The sequence below is a fragment of the Somniosus microcephalus genome, chromosome 5 (assembly GCF_052327205.1).
Source record: "Somniosus microcephalus isolate GS21.2 chromosome 5, FLI_Smic_1.0, whole genome shotgun sequence".
In the NCBI taxonomy this organism is placed as follows: Eukaryota; Metazoa; Chordata; class Chondrichthyes; order Squaliformes; family Somniosidae; genus Somniosus; species Somniosus microcephalus.
This window is the reverse complement of record NC_140991.1, coordinates 103,604,297-103,626,613: the sequence shown is the minus strand read 5'-3', so window position 1 is coordinate 103,626,613 and position 22,317 is coordinate 103,604,297. Positions and strand designations below refer to the sequence as shown.

General features: G+C 44.8%; 1 protein-coding gene across 2 annotated transcripts in view; it reads left to right on the top strand.

The window, feature by feature from the left end:
- The window catches only part of blvra (biliverdin reductase A), a 69,338-nt gene that overhangs the window by 40,044 nt on the left and 6,977 nt on the right, over positions 1-22,317 (top strand). The window contains exons 3-5 of one of the 2 annotated variants that reach the window (XM_085988061.1): positions 11,529-11,648; positions 14,045-14,142; positions 16,280-16,387. In XM_085988061.1, the coding sequence (XP_085844187.1) occupies positions 11,529-11,648; positions 14,045-14,142; positions 16,280-16,387 (326 nt within the window). The remainder of the gene's footprint in view (positions 1-11,528; positions 11,649-14,044; positions 14,143-16,279; positions 16,388-22,317) is intronic. The other variant, XM_085988062.1, reaches the window with a different exon arrangement.

Below are 22,317 nucleotides of genomic sequence, written 5' to 3'. Positions count from 1 at the left end.
AAGTGCTGTGTCAGGATTTATTGGGCAGATTCGCCCTGACCTTCGAATAGTAAAGTCCTGTTTTAAGTTACTCTGGTAGTCTGTGTATTAATTAACTAAACAACCCACAGACTTTACAGATCCCCTTCCTTCATTCGATGGGCCAGCCCACGTGATCCCAGGGGCTTGTGAACTGCCTGTGCCCCTGGGATATGTGGGCCTCTACGCATAGAAGCCCAGGAGCGCGAGTCTCCGTGGATCCCGAGGCACCAGGTAGGCACGGATTTTATTTGCGGATCAGAGGCATTTCACCGCGGGAAGCGTCCGACCTCAAATTCAGGCCCAATATCACAAACACAAGAGCTGCTGCAGCTGTACCTCAATCCTCTCCACACTGGGGGTAATTTTAACTTTGTGCAATGGTGTAAAATGAGGCAATATCAGGACTAGAGGAGGTCTAAATGGCCTCCTACACTGTTCTAATGAAGCTCAATGGAAGCTTCAGGAGCAGCACTTAATCTTTCGATTAGGCACTTTACAGCCTTCTGGACTCAACATTGAGTGCAACAATTTCAGATCATAACCACTGCCCCCATTTTTTCGGACAGCAGCTGTTGGTAAAGAATCTGCTATTGCCATTTACACCTCCTCTAGAGCCATCTTTTATTCTTTACTTGTGCCATTACCATCTCCTTTTGCCTTGCACCATCATCCCTTTTGTCATTTAATCTCTCCTGCCTTCCATCCTATCACAGACCTTCCCTTTGTTCTTCCCTCCCCTGCCCCTGCCCCTGACCCTGCACTTGCTTAAAACCTGTTACATTTCTAACTTTTTCCAGTTCTGATGAAAGGTCATCGACCTGAAACATTAACTCTGTTTCTCTTTCCACAGATGCTGCCTGACCTGCTGAGTATTTCCAGCATTTTCTGTTTTTATTTCAGATTTACAGCATCCGCAGTATTTTGCTTTTGTATTGTGTAATTTAACATTGTGCACATTCATGCAACTCCCTTGTGCATTTGGCAATATCCCTGCTGATGTCATCAGCGCTCATACTTCTGCTTTAGACAGAAATTTCCTTTTTTTTTTAAAAAGAACGTTGGTGTCTTTCTTTACAATGTTTCATGTTGCTTTGTTAGAAAGGCACTCATCATGATGCCCTTTTAAAGGAGCTGAACTCTTCCAGGTCACTCTCTACACAGTTGTACTGAAAAGCCTAATTGAAATGCATTCCATGAGTCATTCTGAGCTCTTTCAAAATATTGAGCAAATGCAGCCTACAAGTTAGAAATGCTATCGGTTCTAAATCGAGAACAATGAACAAACAAAGACTTAACTGAACATAGTTTTCCAGTATCCAAGTTTGGTCATCAGCAAAAAAACACTGCCCTGTGCTGGAGAGTAAAATAAAAGCTGCGTGCCTGGAAATCAAAAGCTTTAATCATGCTGGTTTCATCCCGTTGTTTCAGTGAAGTTTCTGATCCATTTATAGTGTTCAAATTGGAGTCAAATTGTCCAAAAATACAATCTAGCTTCCGGTTGCTTATGAACATTGTGATTTTACACTGTTAATTTTTGGCAGGTCACATATGTTTATTCTAAGTTCTCTTCAAGCAGTCCTGATGGAACAAGCTGTTTGTTTGCTGACCTTTGCAGGGCTTTTTATAAGTTTATTTTTAGAATGATTTAGAGTACTGTACATTGTGAAAGGCTCTTTTACCAGTGTTGGAGGGAAGGATACAAGCAAATTGAGGATGCCACACTTTCTCCATCTTGTTCCACTGTATAAAAGTGCCCAGTCACCATCAATAAGATAGTGAATTATCAGCTATGTTCCAAATAATGTAGAAAATGCACCTGTAAGTTTCATCGCTCCACCATTGGCAGCCATGCCTTCAGCTGCCTGGGCCTTCAGCTGCCTGGGCCCTCAGCTTTGGAATTCTCTCCCAAAACCTCTCTGCCTCTTTACCTCTCTCTACTCCTTTAAGATGCTCCTTAAAACCGACCTCTTTGACCAAGCCTTTGATCACCTGTCCTAATGACCAGAATTTTGCAGTAATAATAACGGTGAGGCTAACAGCGTTCACCGTTATTATAGAGTAAATCGGACAATAACTTCTGGAGTCCGCACATGCACAGTTAAATCTGGAAGTTTCTGTCCAATTTGCCCTGCTCCTCCACAAGATGTGTTGCACTGGTACCTCGCCAAGAGACTCGGCATTGAAATCCATGTAAGGGCATGAAGTTGCTGTACTAGTTACCCACTGAGCGTGCCAGAAAAGTTAGGGCTGGTACATTCAGGTGTAAGTGAATTTTTAACGCCGTGGTAAGTCTTAATTACTGCCAAACAACCTCTCTGGCCCTAAAAATTAATTTTTTTTACAAGTGTGGAGTCTTATTCCTCCAGAATTTAATTATTGTTGGAGATTTAAAAAAAACATTTTTTTACTTTTTCTTTGTCTCTTTTATCTCTCTTAATCCCATCTTTCTTTCCTTCTTTATTTTGCTTCTGCACATGACTTTACAATGAATTAAATATTCAAGGTCACCATGGCCCTCAATTTTTTTGCCACCAGATCTTTCCAGTCTGGAGCAGGAGACATAGCTAACATCTCCCAGTTGCCATCCATCGCTGTATCCGGGAGGTCACAGAGGCTCTGTACTCCAGGAGAAGGGACTTCATTGTCTTCTCTCTGAATAGAGAGCGCGCATGTGGCTTTGCCAGGATATCGGGCTTCCCTATGGTGCAGGGCGCTATCAACTAAAACCACATTGCTTTGCGGGCGCCGCATATCAATCCTGAGATACACCACAACCACAAAGGCTGCCACTCTCTTAATGTGCAGTTGGTGTGTGACCATGCCCAGCACATCATGATGTTGAATGCCCAGTATCCTGGCAGCAGTCATGATGCCTTCATCCTGCACCAGTGTGCCAGCAATCTTCCAGCCACCACGTCGAACACGAGGGTGGCTGCTCGGAGACAAGGGCTATCCACTTTACACCTGACAGGTGACTCCCCTCCGCAACCCCAGGAGGAGGAGGAGGAAGGGAGAAGCCAGGCAGCAGACCCCCATTCCGGATGGGCTGTCAGTGAGCGCCTTATCAGACTCCGCTTCCAATGAATGAATCCCCACATCCCCGTTGGCCAACACTTACCATCCGTCTGTCACAGAACATCATGCGTTCTGTGGGGCACAAAGCTAAAATGAAAGCCGCCACAAAACAAATATTCCAAACATAATTTATAAAAGAATCAATCCAATACTACATAACAAAGTTAACTAATCACCCTTGTGCATTCCCTTTGTGTCTGTCTTTCATGTTCCTTTGCCCATTCTAGTACTCCTACACAGTGCTACCTCAGTGGCTGGTGGAAGGCTGCAGATGGCCTTGCAGGATGACCTCGAGCAGGTCTGGGCCAAGAAGGCCCGGCTGTAGACTGCACCACCTCGGCATGGGTGGCAGCAGTCAGGCTGTCTAACTGACGGGCAGCAGCAAGGGCACTGGTGGAGTGGCAGGGCTGGGAGTACGAATGCTGTCATCCTGAGAGGACAGCAGGTTCTTGCTCCTCGGAGCCATTGCCACTGCCCCGGGGCAGCACCTCAGCATTCCCAGCCATATGTTGCAGCACAGATTGCCGCCCTGCAAGCCCCTTTCCACACTCATAAACCCAGCCATGATGGAATAAGTTTGAGCTTGCATGGCAGCAAGCTGAGACTGCATGAGAGCAGTCTGAGCTTCCAGTGCACCACTCAGAGGTTGGGTCGCTTCTGCTTGTGCTGCAATGGAAGCTGCGATATCACCCACCACACCCAGCATCATGGTTGGGTCCACAAGTATTCTAATGGAGTTGCCCATCACTTCCATCCTGGAAATCATGGGCTCCAAGCTCCACACAAAGCTCCGTGCAATGTTGGAGCCAGACTCCTCCATGCTCCTTGACACTGACAAGAGGCTCTCTGCCAGGCCTGCCATTGCACCAAGCATTTCTGTGTGCATGCTGTTGTGTCCGAGAGTAATAAGACACAAGACTGCAGGGGGAACGGTACAACAGGTGTTTACTCAACGTGGCTCACTCTGGAACTGAACTGTACAGATTACTACTCAGTACTATATACAGGTGTGGTTACTGCCGGTACTGCAGTATACATGAGCTGTAAAAAGTAGTTCCCCCCTTAAAGGTATATACATTACAATTCCTCCCCTTTTAGATTAACAGTACCATAACACTCATTTAACAATTAAATATCAAACTAATTACAATTAACACTTTTAACATACAACGTTAGCTGAAAATAGTCCATTTATATATTCAGTCTTTGGGGAGGCTTCCTGATCCTTTCTGGATAGCGCCTTTCCCGAGTGTCTCGCTCTTGGTGCGGAGGCGATTCTGGCACTCTGTCGTCGGTTGGGTCATCAGCTTCCGATGCTACTGTTTCTGGGGTAGATGCGACCTGTACGTCGGGTTCCTCACCAGGTACGTATGGGCGAGACATGGGGTTGACTTGTTCCTGTGACTCTAGGATCTGGTCAGCATGGCGTCTCACGATGTTCTCCCCAACGTCCACTGTGTACATTAGTGGGCCCTGCCGTGTGCATATCGTTCCTGGCTGCCATTTTTCTGTTCGGTAGTCGCGGGCCAAGACTGGTTGCCCTACATTGAAGCTCCTTGTTGGCTTCTCATGGATGTGCTGGAATTGCTTACTCTCAACATCTCTTCGTACGTTTGGTCTGAGCAAATCCAGGCGAGATCTTAACCTTCGGTTAAAGAACATCATGGCCGGGGCCTGGTTGGTGACTGCATGTGTCGCATTCCAGTAGGCGAACAGGAAATTGTCCACCTTATGCTGCAGCGGAATGTTGTCATTGTACATAGCCTTTATTGCCTTCTTAAAGGTTTGTAGGAACCTCTCAGCCAATCCATTTGTGGCTGGATGATACGGGCGGATGTGTAATGCCTTACCCCATTCTTCTTCATAAACCTCCGGAATTCTTCGGACACAAACTGTGGTCCGTTATCGGAGCAAATCTGTTCTGGCAAGCCATTCCTGGCAAAAATGGTCCGTAGGACTGCAATAGTTTTCTCCGTGGTGGTGGAGGACATTTTGATGACCTCAGGCCATTTCGAGTGCGCATCCACGGCTATTAAAAACATTGAGTCCATGAATGGACCAGCAAAATCAATATGCACCCGTTGCCATGGAGATGAGGGCCACTCCCATGGGTGTAGAGGGGCATGTGGTGGTGCATTTTGGACTTTCTGGCATCCTGAGCAGCTCTTGGTCAGGTCCACGATTTGTTTATCGATTCCCGGCCACCACACATAAGCCCTGGCAAGGCTTTTCATTTTTACCCCTCCCAGATGACCCTCATGAAGCTCATTGAGCACTCTATCCCTTAACTTGGGTGAAATTACCACTCGGGATCCACACAGCAAGGTCCCCCGGCACACTGACAGCTGTTCTCTTCTTGTCGAGAATGCTGGCAACAGTGAGTCGCCATGTGATGGCCATCCCTTCACCGTCAAATCATATACCCGAGACAGTGTCGGGTCATTTCGGGTCTCCTGTTCTATACGAGCGTTAGTTACCGGTAGGTATTTAACTATAGTCGAATGAAATATTTCGACAGGATCCACTGCTGGTGCTTCCTCCGCAGTAGGCACTGGCAGGCGTGATAGCCCATCAGCATTTCCATGCTGTTTCGTGCCCTTATATTCAATCTCATAGTGGTGCACCCCTAGAAAGAGTGACCATCTTTGTAGTTGTTGCGCAGTCATCACCGGAACGCCCTTCTTCGGATTAAAAATGGAGACAAGAGGCTGGTGGTCAGTCAGCAAGGTGAATTTCTGCCCATGCAGATAGTGATTGAAGTTTTTCACTCCCCACACTAGGCTGAGGGCCTCCCTGTCAATCTGGGCGTAGTTACGCTCGGCTGAGGTTAGTGATCGTGACGCAAAGGCTATTGGCCTCTCTGAGCCGTCCGAGAATTTGTGCGACTGCACCGCTCCAATGCTGTAGAGTGACGCATCACACGCCAACCGAATTGGTAGTGCTGGGTTGAAATGGGCCAATACCTCTTTCGATGTGATTAGTGTTTTGCTCTTCTGAAAGCTCGTTTACATTCGTCACTCCACTTCCATGGCACCCCAGTTTGCAGTAGGGTGTTCAGTGGGTGTAGTATTGTAGACAAATTTGGCAAGAACTTATGGTAGTAGTTTACCAGTCCGAGGAACGACCTCAGTTGTGACACGTTTTCCGGTGCTGGAGCCTTGACTACTGCCTCCATCTTTTCTGGGGACTTATGTAACCCCTCTTTATCGATAACGTGGCCACAATACGAGATCTGTTTTCTAAAAAACTCGCATTTGGGGCGGTTAGCTCGGAGCCCATATTCCTTCAATCCAGTGAGCACCTGCTCCAGGTTGGCGAGGTGATCACTGTCATTTTCGCCCATGACCAGGATGTCGTCCAAATAACACTGGGTCCCTGGGATCCCTTGCAGGACTTGTTCCATTGCCCTTTGCCAAATAGCCGGAGCTGATGCTACCCCGAATACCAGCCGGTTGTATTGGTAGAGACCTTTATGGGTGTTGATTGTGAGGTATTTTTTTGATGCTTCTTCTACCTCCATTTGCAGATACGCCTGGGCCAGATCAATCTTAGTGAAGCGTTTCCCTCCAGATAGCGAGGCGAAAATATCTTCAATCCGCGGAAGTGGATATTGTACGGTGTGAAGGACTGGGTTCACTGTTACCTTAAAGTCCCCACAGATGCGAACCTTCCTTGGTTCCCCAGGCGTGCTGCTCAACGACTTTTTCATCACAGGGACGATGGGTGTAGCCCACTCGCTCCAGTCTACCTTGGACAGTACTCCTGAACGTTCCAAACTCTTCAGCTCTGCTTCGACGGCTGGGCGGATCGCATAAGGTACCGGTCTGGCCTTAAAAAATTTTGGGCTTGCGTATTCTTCGATTTTAATTGTTGCTGTCATGCCTTTTAGTGTTCCGAGTCCTTGCTGGAACATTTCTTGCGCGTCGGTTAGGATCTTTGACAGTCGCCCAGGTGTGACGTCGTCATCCTTTTTGGCAGTCACAGTCAGTGCTTGTATGGAATGCCAATCCAGCTGTATTTTCCGGATCCATTCACGTCCCAGTAATGGTGGTCCTCCATCTTGCAATACATACAGGTCTAGTTTTGGTGTTTCCTTACCGTTATATATAACGGTCACCCTTATTTTTCCTTTGGGGTAGACTTTTTGCCCCGTGTACGTCTTCAAAATAATTTTTGTGTCTCTCAAGGGTATGTGTGAGAATAGCCGCTCGTAGTCCCATCGGTTTATGACTGTTAGGGCTGATCCTGTGTCCAATTCCATTTTTACCTGGACTCCTGCTATCTTGAGAGTGACCCAAATGGTTCGGTGATCCTCCGTTTTGATCACATTATGTAGTTTCAGACAACTCAGCTCCCTGTTTTCAGAGTCGGTATCACTCTTTTGTTCGTCTGAACTATTCTTCATCACCTTATGTACCTTCTTGTACTTTTCTTTTGGAGATTTCTTATTGCTGGTTTTCTTTCCCGACCTGCAGACTCGTGCTATGTGTCCTACTTTTCCACACTGTCTGCACACTTTGTCTTTGAACCAGCAATCGTTGTGGTCGTGTGTTGTTCTGCCGCAGCGATAGCACTTCTCTGTTCTGTATGACATTTCGTTTGTGCCATATTCTTGCAGTCTCTGTTGTATCTCTGCAGCGTCCCGTGCTGCTGCTTCATATGATACCGCAATGCTGAAAGCCTTGTCCAGCGTAAGGTCCTTTTCAGATAAAAGACATTTCTGGGTTCCTTCACTTTGAAGCCCACACACAAACTTGTCCCTTAAGGTATCTGCCAGTCCCGTTCCAAACTGGCAGTGTTTCGATAGTTTGCGCGGTTCTGTTAAATATTCAGCATTGCTTTCATCCTTATGCTGGTTCCGTTTGTGAAACTTGAATCTTTCTGCTATCAGCAGCGGTGTGGGGTTTAAATGTTCCTGTAGTATCGTCACTATGTCTCCAAAACTCTTTTCCACTGGCTTCGCTGGGGTTACTAGATTTCGTAATAAGCCATACGGCTTTGCACCCATTAAATTTAACAATAGCGGCGCTTTCTTGTCATCTGACACCTCATTTGCCTTGCAGTTTACCTCTATTCGTTCGACATATGTAGTCCAACCTTCGACTTCATTGTCAAATGCGGTGATACTGCCACTCTTCGGCATTTTGGGTGTGGTTTAAAATGGCGTCTCCCGCGCTTTCCTTCCTCCCCCGCTGCTGCCAACGCCGCTCTCGGCGGTCCTCGTGGCAATGGCAGCGCCCTGTAGGTTTCGCGCGCTTCTCCTGCGCTGCTGCCAACGCCGCTCTCGGCGGTCCTCGTGGCAATGGCGGCGCCTCGCGGGTTTCTGCGCGTCTCTCTCCCTCTCCTCGATGCTGCTCGGCCCCTGAACACCGGCTGTGCCCTGTGTGCTCTGCCCTCTCTCTCTCTCCCCCGTCGACGCTGCTCGGCCCTTTTGCTGTGCCGCTCGGTCGGGCTCTAGCCCGCCGCTGTCCGGGAAGGGTCTGCGCACTACCTGTTGCCAGCCCATTTCGCTGGACCACCGTGACTGGAAAACCAAGCCTGGCTCTCAACAGCCTCCCCCGCAATTCTCGAGTCTCTGCTGGATGACTGGGCGGTTGCCCGTGGTCGACGCCCGTGTCTCTGGCCTTGACCTCCAATCTACTGGTCTCCAGGAACGAATCCCTGGGAGGTGATGCAGAGTTGCAGGTAGGATCGAATTTGTCTCGTCGCCAATGTTGTGTCCGAGAGTAATAAGACACAAGACTGCAGGGGGAACGGTACAACAGGTGTTTACTCAACGTGGCTCACTCTGGAACTGAACTGTACAGATTACTACTCGGTGCTATATACAGGCGTGGTTACTGCCGGTACTGCAGTATACATGAGCTGTAAAAAGTAGTTCCCCCCTTAAAGGTATATACATTACACATGCTATCACCCTTCTTCTGAAGGCCGCGCAATCGAAGTCATCATCTGAGTCCTGTGCAGCAGAACTTGTGTGTAAACTCACCCGCCGGGGAACTACATCCAAGCTACCCTTTCCCCTGGTCTGGCTGCAGCCCACTTACGCTCAGTGACACCACGTGCAGAGCTCCGCCTCGATACTACCCTCTAAAGTTTGCGCAGTGCCATTTTCTGAGCTGGTGCCTTGGAGTGTCAGATCGAGTGACGGTGTCTCTTCTCCATCACTCTCCTCCTCCACTTGGAAGGGGACGGGCTGGGCTGCTGGCAGTTCTTGGGTATCTGAAAGGAGGAAGGCACAAGGGTCAGGTTGTGCTGAGGGGAGGGGGGGGAAGTAAGATGTGCATGCTTACACCATCAGCAGCTTGTAAGTGACAAGAGATTGTGGGATGAGGAGGAAGAAGGATGTGAGAAGAAGGGTTAGGTATGAGCATACCGTCGTCATCAATGCTTTGAACCTCGCCATTCGCCACAGCCTCAATTATTTTCAGCACCGTCTCCTCCAGTGCAGTAAGGTTTTGAAGACGTGCTTCCCCTCTGCTTGTCTGCTGCTGCTCATGGCGGTGATGACCCACCTTGGCCTGCAAGAGAAAGGGTCAGTGAGTGTGGTACAAAGTGTTTGGGTGATGTGCCAGTCATGGTTGAATAGCTGTGTGAGATGTGGGTGTGAGGCTTGCAGCAGTGGTAAGTGTGTGAGGGTGAGGTGAAACTATGTGAGGTATGAGTCATGATTTCTAGAGATTGTTAGTAGGTGAGTGGTGGGCATATAGTGCATTGAGCAGTGCGTGAGGCTAGTGGTGCAGTCAGTGGGATATGGCATTTGAAGATGCATTCACTGACCTTGACCACTCGTGTCAGGTCATTAAACTTCTTGCAGCACTGGATCCAAGTCCTGGGGGGGCAACACACGTGGCGCTGACGGCTTGTGCTATCTCCTCCCACTGCCTTCTGGCATTCTGCCTGGAAGGCCTCCTGTCCCCTGTGGGTAGAGGACCTGCCTTCTGTGTACCCTCGGACCAAGGCCTTCAGTGCTGCAACTGAGAAGCGCCTTGCCCTTTCACTTCCCTGTTGCGACATGGCTGCATCCAGCGTGACAATGAGGTGCATCTGCAACAAAGCACCTCCCCTTTAAGAATTGCAGTGAATCTAGTAAAATTTGATTGGCCAGTAGACTGCACCTGATATTGATCCCCTCTTGAGCACTGAGCCAACCAGCAGTGCGTTTATTGCTGAGCTCAGCGCTCTAATCATGTAAATGAGCAGGCAGCATGAATCTGCCCGCACCCGTTCAAAGTGGTGTAGGCAGCACGCAAAATTCATGCTGCCTGCTCATTTACATGAGGAGGCCTTCCAGGCAGAATGCCAGAAGGCAGTGGGAGGAGATAGCACAAGCCGTCAGTGCCACATGTGTTGCCCCCCAAGGACTTGGATCCAGTGCTGCAAGAAGTTTAATGACCGGACACGAGTGGTCAAGGTCAGTGAATGCATCTTCAAATGCCATATCCCACTGACTGCACCACTAGCCTCACACACTGCTCAATGCACTATATGCCCACCACTCACCTACTAACAATCTCTAGAAATCATGACTCATACCTCACATAGTTTCACCTCACCCTCACACACTTACCACTGCTGCAAGCCTCACACCCACATCTCACACAGCTACTCAACCATGACTGGCACATCACCCAAACACTTTGTACCACACTCACTGACCCTTTCTCTTGCAGGCCAAGGTGGGTCATCACCGAATCAGCATTCAGCGCATAAGCCAGCAATCTGTTTCACAGGTTCACTATTCTCTAGGAAAAGAAGAATCTCCTAACATCTAACCTAGTTCTGCCCTTACATAACTTGTGAAAGTGATCCCTGGTCACTCTCTAATCTAGACAGTACCAAGAAACAACATTTTTAAACAGAGGTCCCATCTGCTTGCTCAGGTCGACATAAAAGATCCCATGGCACTTTCCAAAGAGCAGGGGAGTTCTCCCAGTGCCCCGGCCAACACTTATCCTTCAACAAAGATTCATCTGGTCATTCATTTCATTGCTGTTTCTCGAGCCTTGCCATGTGAATATTGACTGCCACGTTTGTCTACATAGCAACAGTGACAGTACTTCAAAAGTAATGTGAAGGACTTTGGATTGTGGATTTGAAAAGTGCTATATTAATCCAAGTTCTTTCTTTTTCCTTAGGTGCCTCTTCAACCTCATTATTTTGAACATTTAATTCTGCAACAGCTGTTGGACATTGCTGCCTTAATCCTTTTCTCTTAGTCAGAAATGATAGCTTTAAATTGTAATGCTGCATCTTGGGAAAGGACAAAGATTGAAATGTGTTTTCCATTGACAGTGCTGTGATTCTGCCATTGTGCTTATCACTAACAGCCTCATGAGCCACACGGTCAGTGTTATGGTGAAGCACCCCTTTATAACGCTGCTGTCTTATCAGACTTATAAACACATTGCTGTGCTTCTTCAAATTGGCAGGCGGACATTAGGCAACATAGAGCAGCTGAAACCAATCACGCTGGATGAAGCCCTACGAAGTGATGAAATACAGGCTGTCATCATCAGTCTGGAGAATCAGTTTCATGAGGAGTATGTCAGGTACTAAGAACTAAGCTCTTGAACATGTATATCATTGAGCCAGTGAGGCAGCAATCCATTTTAGTGGTCTGCACAAGCATGAATAGGATGATAAGAAAGTGCAGAACCAGAAAAGACTGCAGTTAATCTGGCTGGTCCCCAAAACTAATACCTCTCAATCACCCACTCCCTCAAATATCTATTCAATTCTTCCTTAAATTTTTCCACTCCTTCTGATTCCACACGTTCACCAACTTCTACCTGCAGTGGTTAACTCAAAACCACTAAAGTTAACCCCATTCATTCATTTTTCCATAAAAACACGAAATGCACAGCAGGTAGTTCAGTAACTTAAAGAGGAAGAAAGGTTAATATTTTTGGTACAGTTACAAAGGGCTGACAAAGACTTGCCTAATAAAGCTGAGGGGGCGGGACAAGGTAGACATCAAGAGTTCAGATAGAGTAATTTCACAAAATAACAGCCATTGGCCCCATAAGTTCTTGGGGGGTGGGGGTGCTGGCTGATTCCCCGCCATTGGGGCAAGTGCAGTGGAGCAGAAACACTTTCCACGCTAGTCCATGCAAGAGACCCCATCCTAAATCTCTGGGTCATTTGCATGGCTGGGGCCAACACATCATTGGCACCTGTCCCAAACAGCCAACTGAAATATTGGAGCAGTGCTATGCTGTTCCGAAGGCAGAGATAGGACCCATCAAGGCTCTGGAGAAACTCTTGTTCTTCACCTCTTCTGCTCCTAAAGGTTATGGGCCTTTTTACAGGCCTCAATAGGAATCATGCCAGCTCTCAGCTACGTCAGGTGTGTGTTTTGCTGGGGCCTTTGGAGGGTGTAAAGGGCAGAGTTCCTGGGCTAGCCGCTCAAGCACGGCTCTGGAAGATCCACCCACAGTTCCTCTACTGAAATTTAAAGGGACTTAGGAAATGGGTTCCATCCCAAATTCATAGCCCCTTAATCCCCCCTTCCCCAGGAGAAATTAGACTTTTCACCCTATATCCTCACTACTATTGAGTTTAATGCTCTGCCAGTTCTGATGAAATACTAAGCTATCTTCCTCTTTCAGATAAAGACTGACTGTGCTTTTCTATCATTTACAGTTTTTGTTTCTCATTTCTGGTTCTGGTAGATTTATTTTTATCTCAGTTTATTGTTTTATTTTCTAGTATATTGCTAGTAAGATTCCTATAAACATGTTTTAATGGAGCAATGTCCAATGGTAGGATGTTGTTTTGCACCCAACATGTGGTTCATTCCCAATCACAGCTACATGGGAATTGTTAATTGGAGGACAAGTAGTGAAGGAAAATCAAAGGGTAATTCTTTACCGCCTACTTTTGCAGACTTCCTATTGGATAGTGATGGTATAATATTAGCATTGTCAATAAACTTGATTCCCAGCATTGGAGCTCAACATAGCAAAGGGGTGAAAATTATTATATAAAAAAAAACACCTCTTCGTGCTTGTGGCATGCTCAATTTCCAGGCACACCGAAGGTGTAAGTATTAAAAAGAGGTGGGAGGGGTGATCCTAACCTCCCACTTCACTCCTCTTTCTGCACACCCAGGCATCCAAATGGAGTGGGTACCTGAAGCAATGCAGCTGTGTGGCTTGTGCTTGAATCCTCTGCGAATTGCAGGGTCTGTGGGGGTCCTGGGAACACACAGATGACAGAAGGTATTTTAATACAAAAAGAAAATACTGCAGATGCTGGAAATCCAAAATAAAAACAGAAAATGCTGGAAATACTCAGCAGGTCAGGCAGCATCTGTGAAGAGAGAAACAGAGTTAACGTTTCAGGTCGATGACCTTTCGTCAGAACTAAAGGTATTTTAATCTCCCCCCCCCCCCCCCCCCCCCCCACCCCAAGGACATTATCTGTAACTTTGCTACCACCTCGACCATTGCCTGTCCTAGTGCCAGAAAGGAAGCTGGGCCAGGCTGTCCCAGCAGACACTGAGCTGTTACAGTCTGTAGCTGAGCCCTTTCATGCCTGAGTTCCCAGAAGCCGCCAATCATAGATATCTCAAGAGTCCTTGAATGAGCCTCCCAAGTTGCAGCTACTGGGGAAGCACCTTATAGATCCACTATTATTAGAATATATAAAAGAGCACTATGGGCGCACACACGAGTGACAAAAATAGGAAAGCCTAAACTGCTGGAAGCCCTCAGTTTCCTCAGCATCCTCCATGTTATCATTCCTCTCCCTCATGAGGTTGTATGCCCTCCTCCAGTGGTAGCTCCATGCTTTGTTTTGCCATGGTACAATGTATGGTCTAGAAAGGGAAAGTAGGGAGAAAATAATTATTATCTTATACAAAAAAGGGCAAGTACTGGATTCAGTTTATTTCCAAAATAATCATGCAATTTTGTTTGTGTTCTACACTTTGTTGTCAAAAAAGGAAGTTTCTGGATGCAGGGAAGCATGTCTGCGTAGAATACCCATTGGCACTCTCAGCGGCTGCTGCCCATGAACTATGGGATCTTGCTGATATCAAAGGTAATCGGATGAAATTGTTGTAGTAAAACAGTACTTGACAATGACAGGATTAAGAATTGAAGATGTGTCAGCACTAATGATTAAGCATTGTGAGTTTGGGATCTGAATCATTCCTGGACATGTCCTACCAATTGATCCTTCTAGTATTGATCTCTATGAAATCTTTAAGTACTATAATCTGAAGTTTGTTTTGATACCATTTCAACAGTGTGTCAGGGAACAAATATTTCTCTTTGTTCCTCTGTTTTTATTTCACTTCTGTAAACATCTTTTTCATTTTCTTTCATTTGTTCCAAAATATAATTAGAAATAGCAGGGGAAATAAAGATTACTGCTAGTGATTTACTGCCATTACCAAGTTATTCCCAGTTGTACACACTAGCTCTGTGTGGGCATTTCAAGAATACCATCTTTATTTGTCATGACTAAAGACTTGTTTAGTCTCACTGATTTTAGATGAGCGCCAATTGGGTATTCAAAGATTTAACTAAAGTTCACTGACAAGTAATACATGAATTGTGTACAGTGCAGTTAAAATCTCTCTTATTGGGGCATTTTCCTTATGCACTTTATTGTTAATTTCTTGCATGTACATTTAGCTAGCATTTATTTAAACCTAAAATCTAAAGGGAAAATCATACTTTAAAATTAGACTTACAATATGTGGTTTTTTTCCATTTGAAAATGTCGACCCTTAAATCACAATTTAAGTGTTGCTTCATGGAGCTCTGTAGTTCTCAATTTGCTCAGTCAAACAGTGGACCAAACACATTCTGATAACATCAGTCAACCATATCCTTTGGAACATGTCTGCCCCTAACACTGCTAGGCGTTTGATCTGTTTTCAGATTTATCATTGAGATGTTGACCTTTTTATCCCTCAATTCCCCACCTCATTGAGCAAGGGGAGAACGTGCAGGTGTCCACAGCCAACACCTTTAATTGTCAGTATATTAAGATAGACTTTTGAGGGGAAAAAGTGGACACAGATGATAGTATTCATACCTAGATTTAACTTCTCTTTTTAAAAAGTACAGATTTAACCCAGTGAGTATTGGATCATCCTTTGCAGAATTTAACTTTATTGCTCTGCAACATTTAGAGAATTAACTTTCCATAAATTTCTGCAGGTTATAAAATACAGTACAATAACCAAAATTTACAGTATTCATGAAGTATTTTATGATTTTTATATAGTAATGTCCCTGTAGTCCTCAATTGTAAATGTAATTTGGCAATCCTTCATTTACCATTTTAGAAAATGTGTAATGTTATAACCAGCACACAAATGTAGCACTCAGTATGCTACCATTTAGATTAATTCAGAAGTCTGGAGACAAAAATGAAGGGATCCAGGAGAGTGTCGAAAGCCTCCTTAAATCATCATTAAGATCTGGCACTCGCCCACTATCAGTCCTCAAGGGACGCAGGAGACTCTTAGATACATAATTATTAGACCATCAAGAAAATGTGATGGATAGGACTGTCGCAGCAAATATAAAAATTAATTTAATTTTTATGCTCAATTTAATTTCTACTATTTTTCATGTTTCATTTAAAAGTACATTTTATTGGATGTTTATAAACACAGATATGTAATAATTTCACCAGCTTTTATGTTTGTAAAATTATCTTTTTCAAAAGAGAATTTCTTTCTCTCTTGTCACTTTTCTCCCTCTCCTAAAGGTGTTGATTTCTGACTGGGGTCTGATTCCAAGGGCATTACAAGGTCTCCACATTTAATGCCATGGGAGATTAAGTAGTTATTGTTTATAGTTAAATAGCAAAGCACACAGAAATTTGGAAGTAGAGAAGCAGAGTTGGTTGGAGGTAAGAAGAGTTTCTCTGCAACACAGGTTGAGGATTTGAGAGGCACAAACAGCGTCACCACTGGTAATTACACTGTGATAAGTTTACATGGGCAATTGCCATTATAAGTGTGGGCATAGGGATTTATAATGGAAAAAATTGACTGGAAGTGCACACAGAGTTAAGATTTTTAATATATTGTAGAATGTAACATATTGTATGCTGTTTATGTGCTCATATAGCATGTGCTGTTTATACAGTGTAGTGCATGTTACACATATGGTCATATAATGTATGCTGTGTATATGATTTCTTTTCTGAAACGCAGGAAAGGTTCTACATGTGGAGCACATAGAACTACTGACAGCAGAATACAAGCAGTTGAAACAGAAAGTGAGCGGAAAAGAGCTGATGGAGGGTACTCTGCATTTCACAGGTAGTCATAACAACCAAACATCTGCATCTGAAATGCAGAATAAATGAACAGAATAGTATTTAAAAGCGCAAGCTCCTCCCACAACTGCATTTACATATTATTCAGTGGTTAATACAGCAGTTGATAGAGATAAGTTTACCACTCTTGATATTGATGTAGGGAATGTTCCCTTCTCGTCTTGGGAACACTGGCTTCCATACCATGAGAGGTCAATAGCTCCTCAGCCCAGATACTAATAAAAGAAAGGAAATAACTTGCATTTATACACTTCAAAAGTACTTCACTGGCTGTAAAGCACATTGCAACAGATTACAGGAAGACTTGCAGACTGGGCATATAATTGGCAAATGAACTTCAACACAGATAAATGTGAGGTATTACATTTTGGTAAGGAAAAGAGGGAAGTCACATATTACTTGGAAAATCTAAATCTAAATGGGGTAGAAGAGCAAAGGGATCTCGGAGTAAAATATACAAATCACTAAAAGTAGCAACACAGGTTAACAAAGCCATAAAAAGCAAACCAAGCACTAGGGTTTATTTCTAGAGGGATAGAATTGAAAAGTAGTGAAGTTATGCTAAACTTGTATCGAACCTTGGTTAGAGCACACTTGGAGTACTACGTACAGTTCTGGTCGCACAACATAAAAGAATATGGAGGCACTGGAGAAGATGCAGAGAAGATTTACATAGATGATACCAGAAATACAAGGTTATATCTATCAGGAAAGGATGAACAGGCTGGGTCTCTTTTCTCTTCAAAAGAGAAGGCTGAGGGGTGACCTAATAGAGGTGTTTAAAATTATGAAAGGTTTTGATAGAGTAGATATAGAGAGAATGCTTCCACTTGTGGGAAGAGCAAAACTAGAGGCCATCAATATAAGATAGTCACCAAGAAAGCAAATAGGGAATTCAGAAGAAACTTCTTTACCCAGAGAGTGGTGAGAATGTGGAACTCGCTACCACAGGAGTGGTTGAAGCAAATAGTATAGATACATTTAAGGGGAGGCTAGATAAGCATATGAGGGATAAGGGAATAGAGGGCTATGCTGATAGAGATAGATGAGGAAAGGCGGGAGGAGGCTGAAGTGGAGCATAAACGTCGGCATGGAAGATTGGGCCAAATGGCCTGCTTCTGTGCTGTATATCCTATGTAATCCTATGAATGGTGCTATATAAATGCAAGTCTTTTTTTCTTTCTACCAACTCTTTCACCTGCGGATTCCCATCTCTCACCTACTCTATATCCTGGCATTGTGGTTTTCTTTTGATTGTTTGTCTGGCTGAGGAGGGAGAGAAAATAAGAGTACTATTGAGGCTGGGCTCTCCCAGTATTCATGGCAATAGTGAAAGCTCTTTATTAAAATCAAAGGCTGCATCGATTAACTTGGTTTCCTACATTATAACAGTGACTACACTTCAAAACATAATTCATTGGCTGTAAAGCCCTTTAGGACAGCCTGAGGTGGTGAAAGGCACTATATAAATGCAAATTTTTCTTTTTTAAAACACAAATAGATTATCCGCTGGCAGGTGCAGGTTGCTACTTTCAACCATATGGTGAATTTTGAAAGGAGCCTTACTTGACAAGAGCGTGAATCAGATGCAGAGCTCAGCATTCCCAATTGGCAGTGCTCCCAATTTACTAATGATTATCCTGTTTATTTTTGGTGTAAGACAATGCTTCAAGTGTGCAGATGACTGACGACCTATGTTTTTTACAATGTTGACTTCTATATTTCAATGAACTAGCATCAGCACAGGACTTTTTCGAAGTGGAGGGAGAATGGTTGAGTGGCAGAAAGAAGAGAACTGAAAAAAATAGTCTGCTACCTAATTTAGATTTCAAAAATGTTTTGAAAATTCTTGATGATTCTCACAAATGTAGAAGTGAGCAATGAGATTCTAAATGTACTTTTTTTTAATTACTGCAATATATTTTTTATGGAGTATACTTTAGAACTAGCCCTGAAAATCTGCAACAGTGCCCCATTTTCCGGTATTTTGTAAGTGAAGTATCGATATTAAAAAACACAACTGCAGGATACGCAGTGCATCCCATGACTTGAAACTATAATATTCTTTCGCTCTGGGGTCAATTTTGACACCAGTCATAGCAAGTGAAAATCGGTCTCTCTCTTCCATCATATATATATGACTGGAAATAAAGCTCCACTTCATCATTGGAAAGGACTGAGTATCCCCTGTCCCACTCACTGTGCTTTGCATGTTTCAAATACAAACCATAAGAACAGAGAAATTTGCATTCATATAGAGAACACCCAGAAACCTCCCCTGATCATCTTCCCATAATGTCACGGGATCTTTACATCCACCTGAACAGGCAGACAAATCCTCGGTTTAAATTTTCATCTGCAAGATGACACCTCTAACAATGCAGCTCTCCCTCAATACTGCACTAAGCCATTGTGAAGCAATATCACCCAATGGTATTCTGGTTTATAAAACCTGAATATTGTTAGGTGATGCTGCCTCACAATCGCTTAGTGACAACTGTGACATTTTTGAAATTCCTACCCAGGTTTACACAAATTGTGGAAAAAGTAACTTCAGTAGCCATGGTATTCTCATTCTTATTACAGTACCAAAAAAAACCCCAGAAGGACCAAATCCTGTCTCTGGGATCAGATTCTTCTGCTCTCTCAATTGTTAATTAAGTTTTTCAAGTAGGTTCCAATGTGGTCCTTTCATTCGTTAGTCATAATCCTGAAACCTAATCGTGCAGCATTACATTTATATTGTAGGCAAGCCCTTATTATCACAAACTTTTGCATTATTGATGCCTTCTGTGTATAATGCACACTACTAAACAGCTGTCAATAGAATCAACTTTGTGAATTGCAGATAATTTAAGCACACTTGGTAATAAAGCAACAAAACATTAGAGCACATGTTTCCCACCCAACGAGGAAGAAGGCATTCCTGGATCTAGTCCTGGGGAATCAAGTGGAGAACGTCACAGTTGGAGAACATCTTGGGAATAGTGATTGTATGGTTTAGATTAGTTATCGAGAAGGACAAGGAGCAATCTAGAATAAAAATACTTAATTGGAGGAGGGTTAATTTCAGTAAATTGAGGAGGGATCTGGCCCGGGTAAATTGGAGTCAAAGATTATCAGGCAGAAATGTAATGGAGCAATGGGCGGCCTTTAAAGAAGAGATGGTTCGGGTACAGTCTAGGTACATTGCTAAAAGGAGGAAAGGGAGGGCAACCAAAGCCAGAGTTCCCTGGTTGACGAAGGAATTGGAAAGTAGGATGAAGCAGAAAAAGGGGGCTTATGACAGATGTCAGCTTGATAATACAAGGGAGAATCAGGCTGAATAAACAAAAAAATACAGCGGAGAAGTGAAGAAGAAAATAAGAGGTGCAAAGAGACAGTACAAAAATAGATTGGCGGCTAACATAAAGGAGAATCTAAAGGTCTTCTATAGGCATATTAACTGTAAAAGGGTTGTCAGAGGAGCAGTGGGGCTGATTAGGGACCAAAATGGAGAACTATTGGTGGAGGCAGAAGGCATGGCTACTAAATGAGTACTTTGTATCGGTGTTTACCAAGGAAGAGGACTTTCCCAAAGTCATGATAAACGAGGCAGTTGCTAGGGTACTGGATGAGATAAAAATAGATAAATATGTCTTAGAAAAGCTGGCAGTAATTAAAGTGGATAAGTCACCCACTCCGGCTGGGATGCATCCTCGGTTGCTGAGGGAAGTAAGGGTAGAAATTGCGAGGTGTTGGCCACAATTTTCCAATCCTCCTTAGATACGGGGGTGGTGCCAGAGGACTGGAGGATTGCAAATGTTACACTCCTGTTTAAAAAAGGGTGTAAGGATAAACCCAGCAATTACAGGCCAATCAGTTTAACCTCGGTGGTGGGGAAGCTTTTACAAACAATAATCCGGGAGAAAATTAACAGCCACTTGGACAAGCTTGGACTAATAAAGAAGAGCCAGCACAGATTTGTTAAGGGCAAAACGTGTTTGACTACTCATGCTTGACAACGCCCCTCCAGAACTTCCTTTGCCTTCACTTTCCTCTGACCACATCCTTTCTTCCAATCTCACCCCCTGCCGTCATTTCAACATCCCCTCTGACCTTCCCCTCACTGACCCCAAACGATCAGTCCTCAGCAAAAGCCTGAGCTTCATCCCCAGACGCCCCCACCTCAATGAATTTCCAGCTCGGCACGACGCTGAGCTCTTTTTCCGTCGCCTTCGTCTCCATGCCCACTTCTTTGGCCAAGAGTCTTCCCCCCCTGCACAGCGGATCCTTTCTCCAGTTTTCAGAATTCTCGTTCTACCTGGACTCCTCCCTCTGGCCTCTTACCCTCTCTAGGTCTTTTCATTGGGAACTGCCGGCGTGACATCGGCCGTCTCCATTTCTCTGCTCCCCTCACTCACTCCAATCTACCTCCCTCTGAATTTGCAGCACTCAGATCCAACCCCAAGATTGGGCTGGATTTTCCGACCCCCACGGGTGAGTTTGAGGTGTGTACGCACCCGTAGGGGCCTCGCAAGTGCCGGTTTCAGGCCTGCGAAGCGCATGCGCTAAAACCCGGCACTTGCAATCTGTCAAGAATTCTCTTGACAGATCCTCCACCTGTCCGGGAAAAGGGCCTTCGCGGGGGGAGAGTTCCACTTTCTGCACAACTTCCGCCCGCTGAAAACCTTTAAAAAATCTTACGCCTGGTAAAAAATACTTTTAAAAAAGGTAAATTTATTTTTAGCCCTGTAAAAAACTTGAATTTTTTTTTTTCAAAAAATTAAATTTTTGTTTAAAATATGTAATTTAATGTCATTTTAACTCATTTTAAATACGTGATTTAAAAAAAATTATTTAATGTTTAACTTTTTTTTTAAGTGATCCCCATTCATACTTTTGACAGGTCTGTGCATAGAGACCTGTCAAAAGTGTGAATTTTGATTCCCTTCTTTGATTGGTTCCCCATGGCCAGTGTGATCCCACGGGGGCTTGCGCCCCTGGGATACCTGGGCCTCTGCGCATTTCATAGAGCAGAGGCCCAGGATCACAAGTCTTGGGACCTACGGAGCCAGCAGGTAAGTGCGTAGATTTTTCCGATCGGAGGCGTCCGCAAGCAGGAAGTCTCCATTCAGAAAATCTGACCCATTATCATTAGATCTGCTGACAAGGGTGGTGCTGTTGTTGTTTGGAGAACTGACCTCTACCTTGCGGAGGCTGAATTCCAACTCTCGGATACCTCCTCCTACATCCCACTGGACCATGACCCTAATACCGAACATCAATCAAGACTGTCATTGACCTCATCTCCTTTGGAGATCTTCCCTCCACAGCCGCCAATCATAGTTCCACAACCCCGCACAGCCCGCTTCTACCTCCTTCCCAAGATCCACAAACAGGGCTGCCCTGGTAGACCCATCGTTTCAGCCTGTTCTTGCCCCACGGAATTGATTTCTTCCAATCTTGACTCTATTTTTTTCTCCCCTTGTCCAGTCTCGTCCCACCTACATCCACGACTCTTCCAACACCCTCCGCCATGTTAACAGTTTCCAGTTTCCTGGCCCCAACCGTTTCCTTTTCACTATGGATGTACAATCCCTCTACACCTCCAGCCCCCACCAGGACGGCCTGAGGGCATTCCGCTTCTTCCTTGAACAGAGGCCCAACCAATCCCCATCCACCACCACACTTCTCTGCCTGGCTAAACTTGTTTTCACATTGAACAGCTTCTCCTTTGACTCCACTCAGTTCCTCCAAATTAAAGGTGTTGCTATGGGAACCCGCATGAGTCCTAGCTATGCCTGCCTTTTCGTGGGATATGTGGAACATTCTTTGTTCCAGTCCTACTCAGGTCCCCTCTCTTACTTCTTTTTCCAGTACATTGATGACTGTATCGGTGCCGTTTCCTGCTCTCGCCCTGAACTAGAAAAT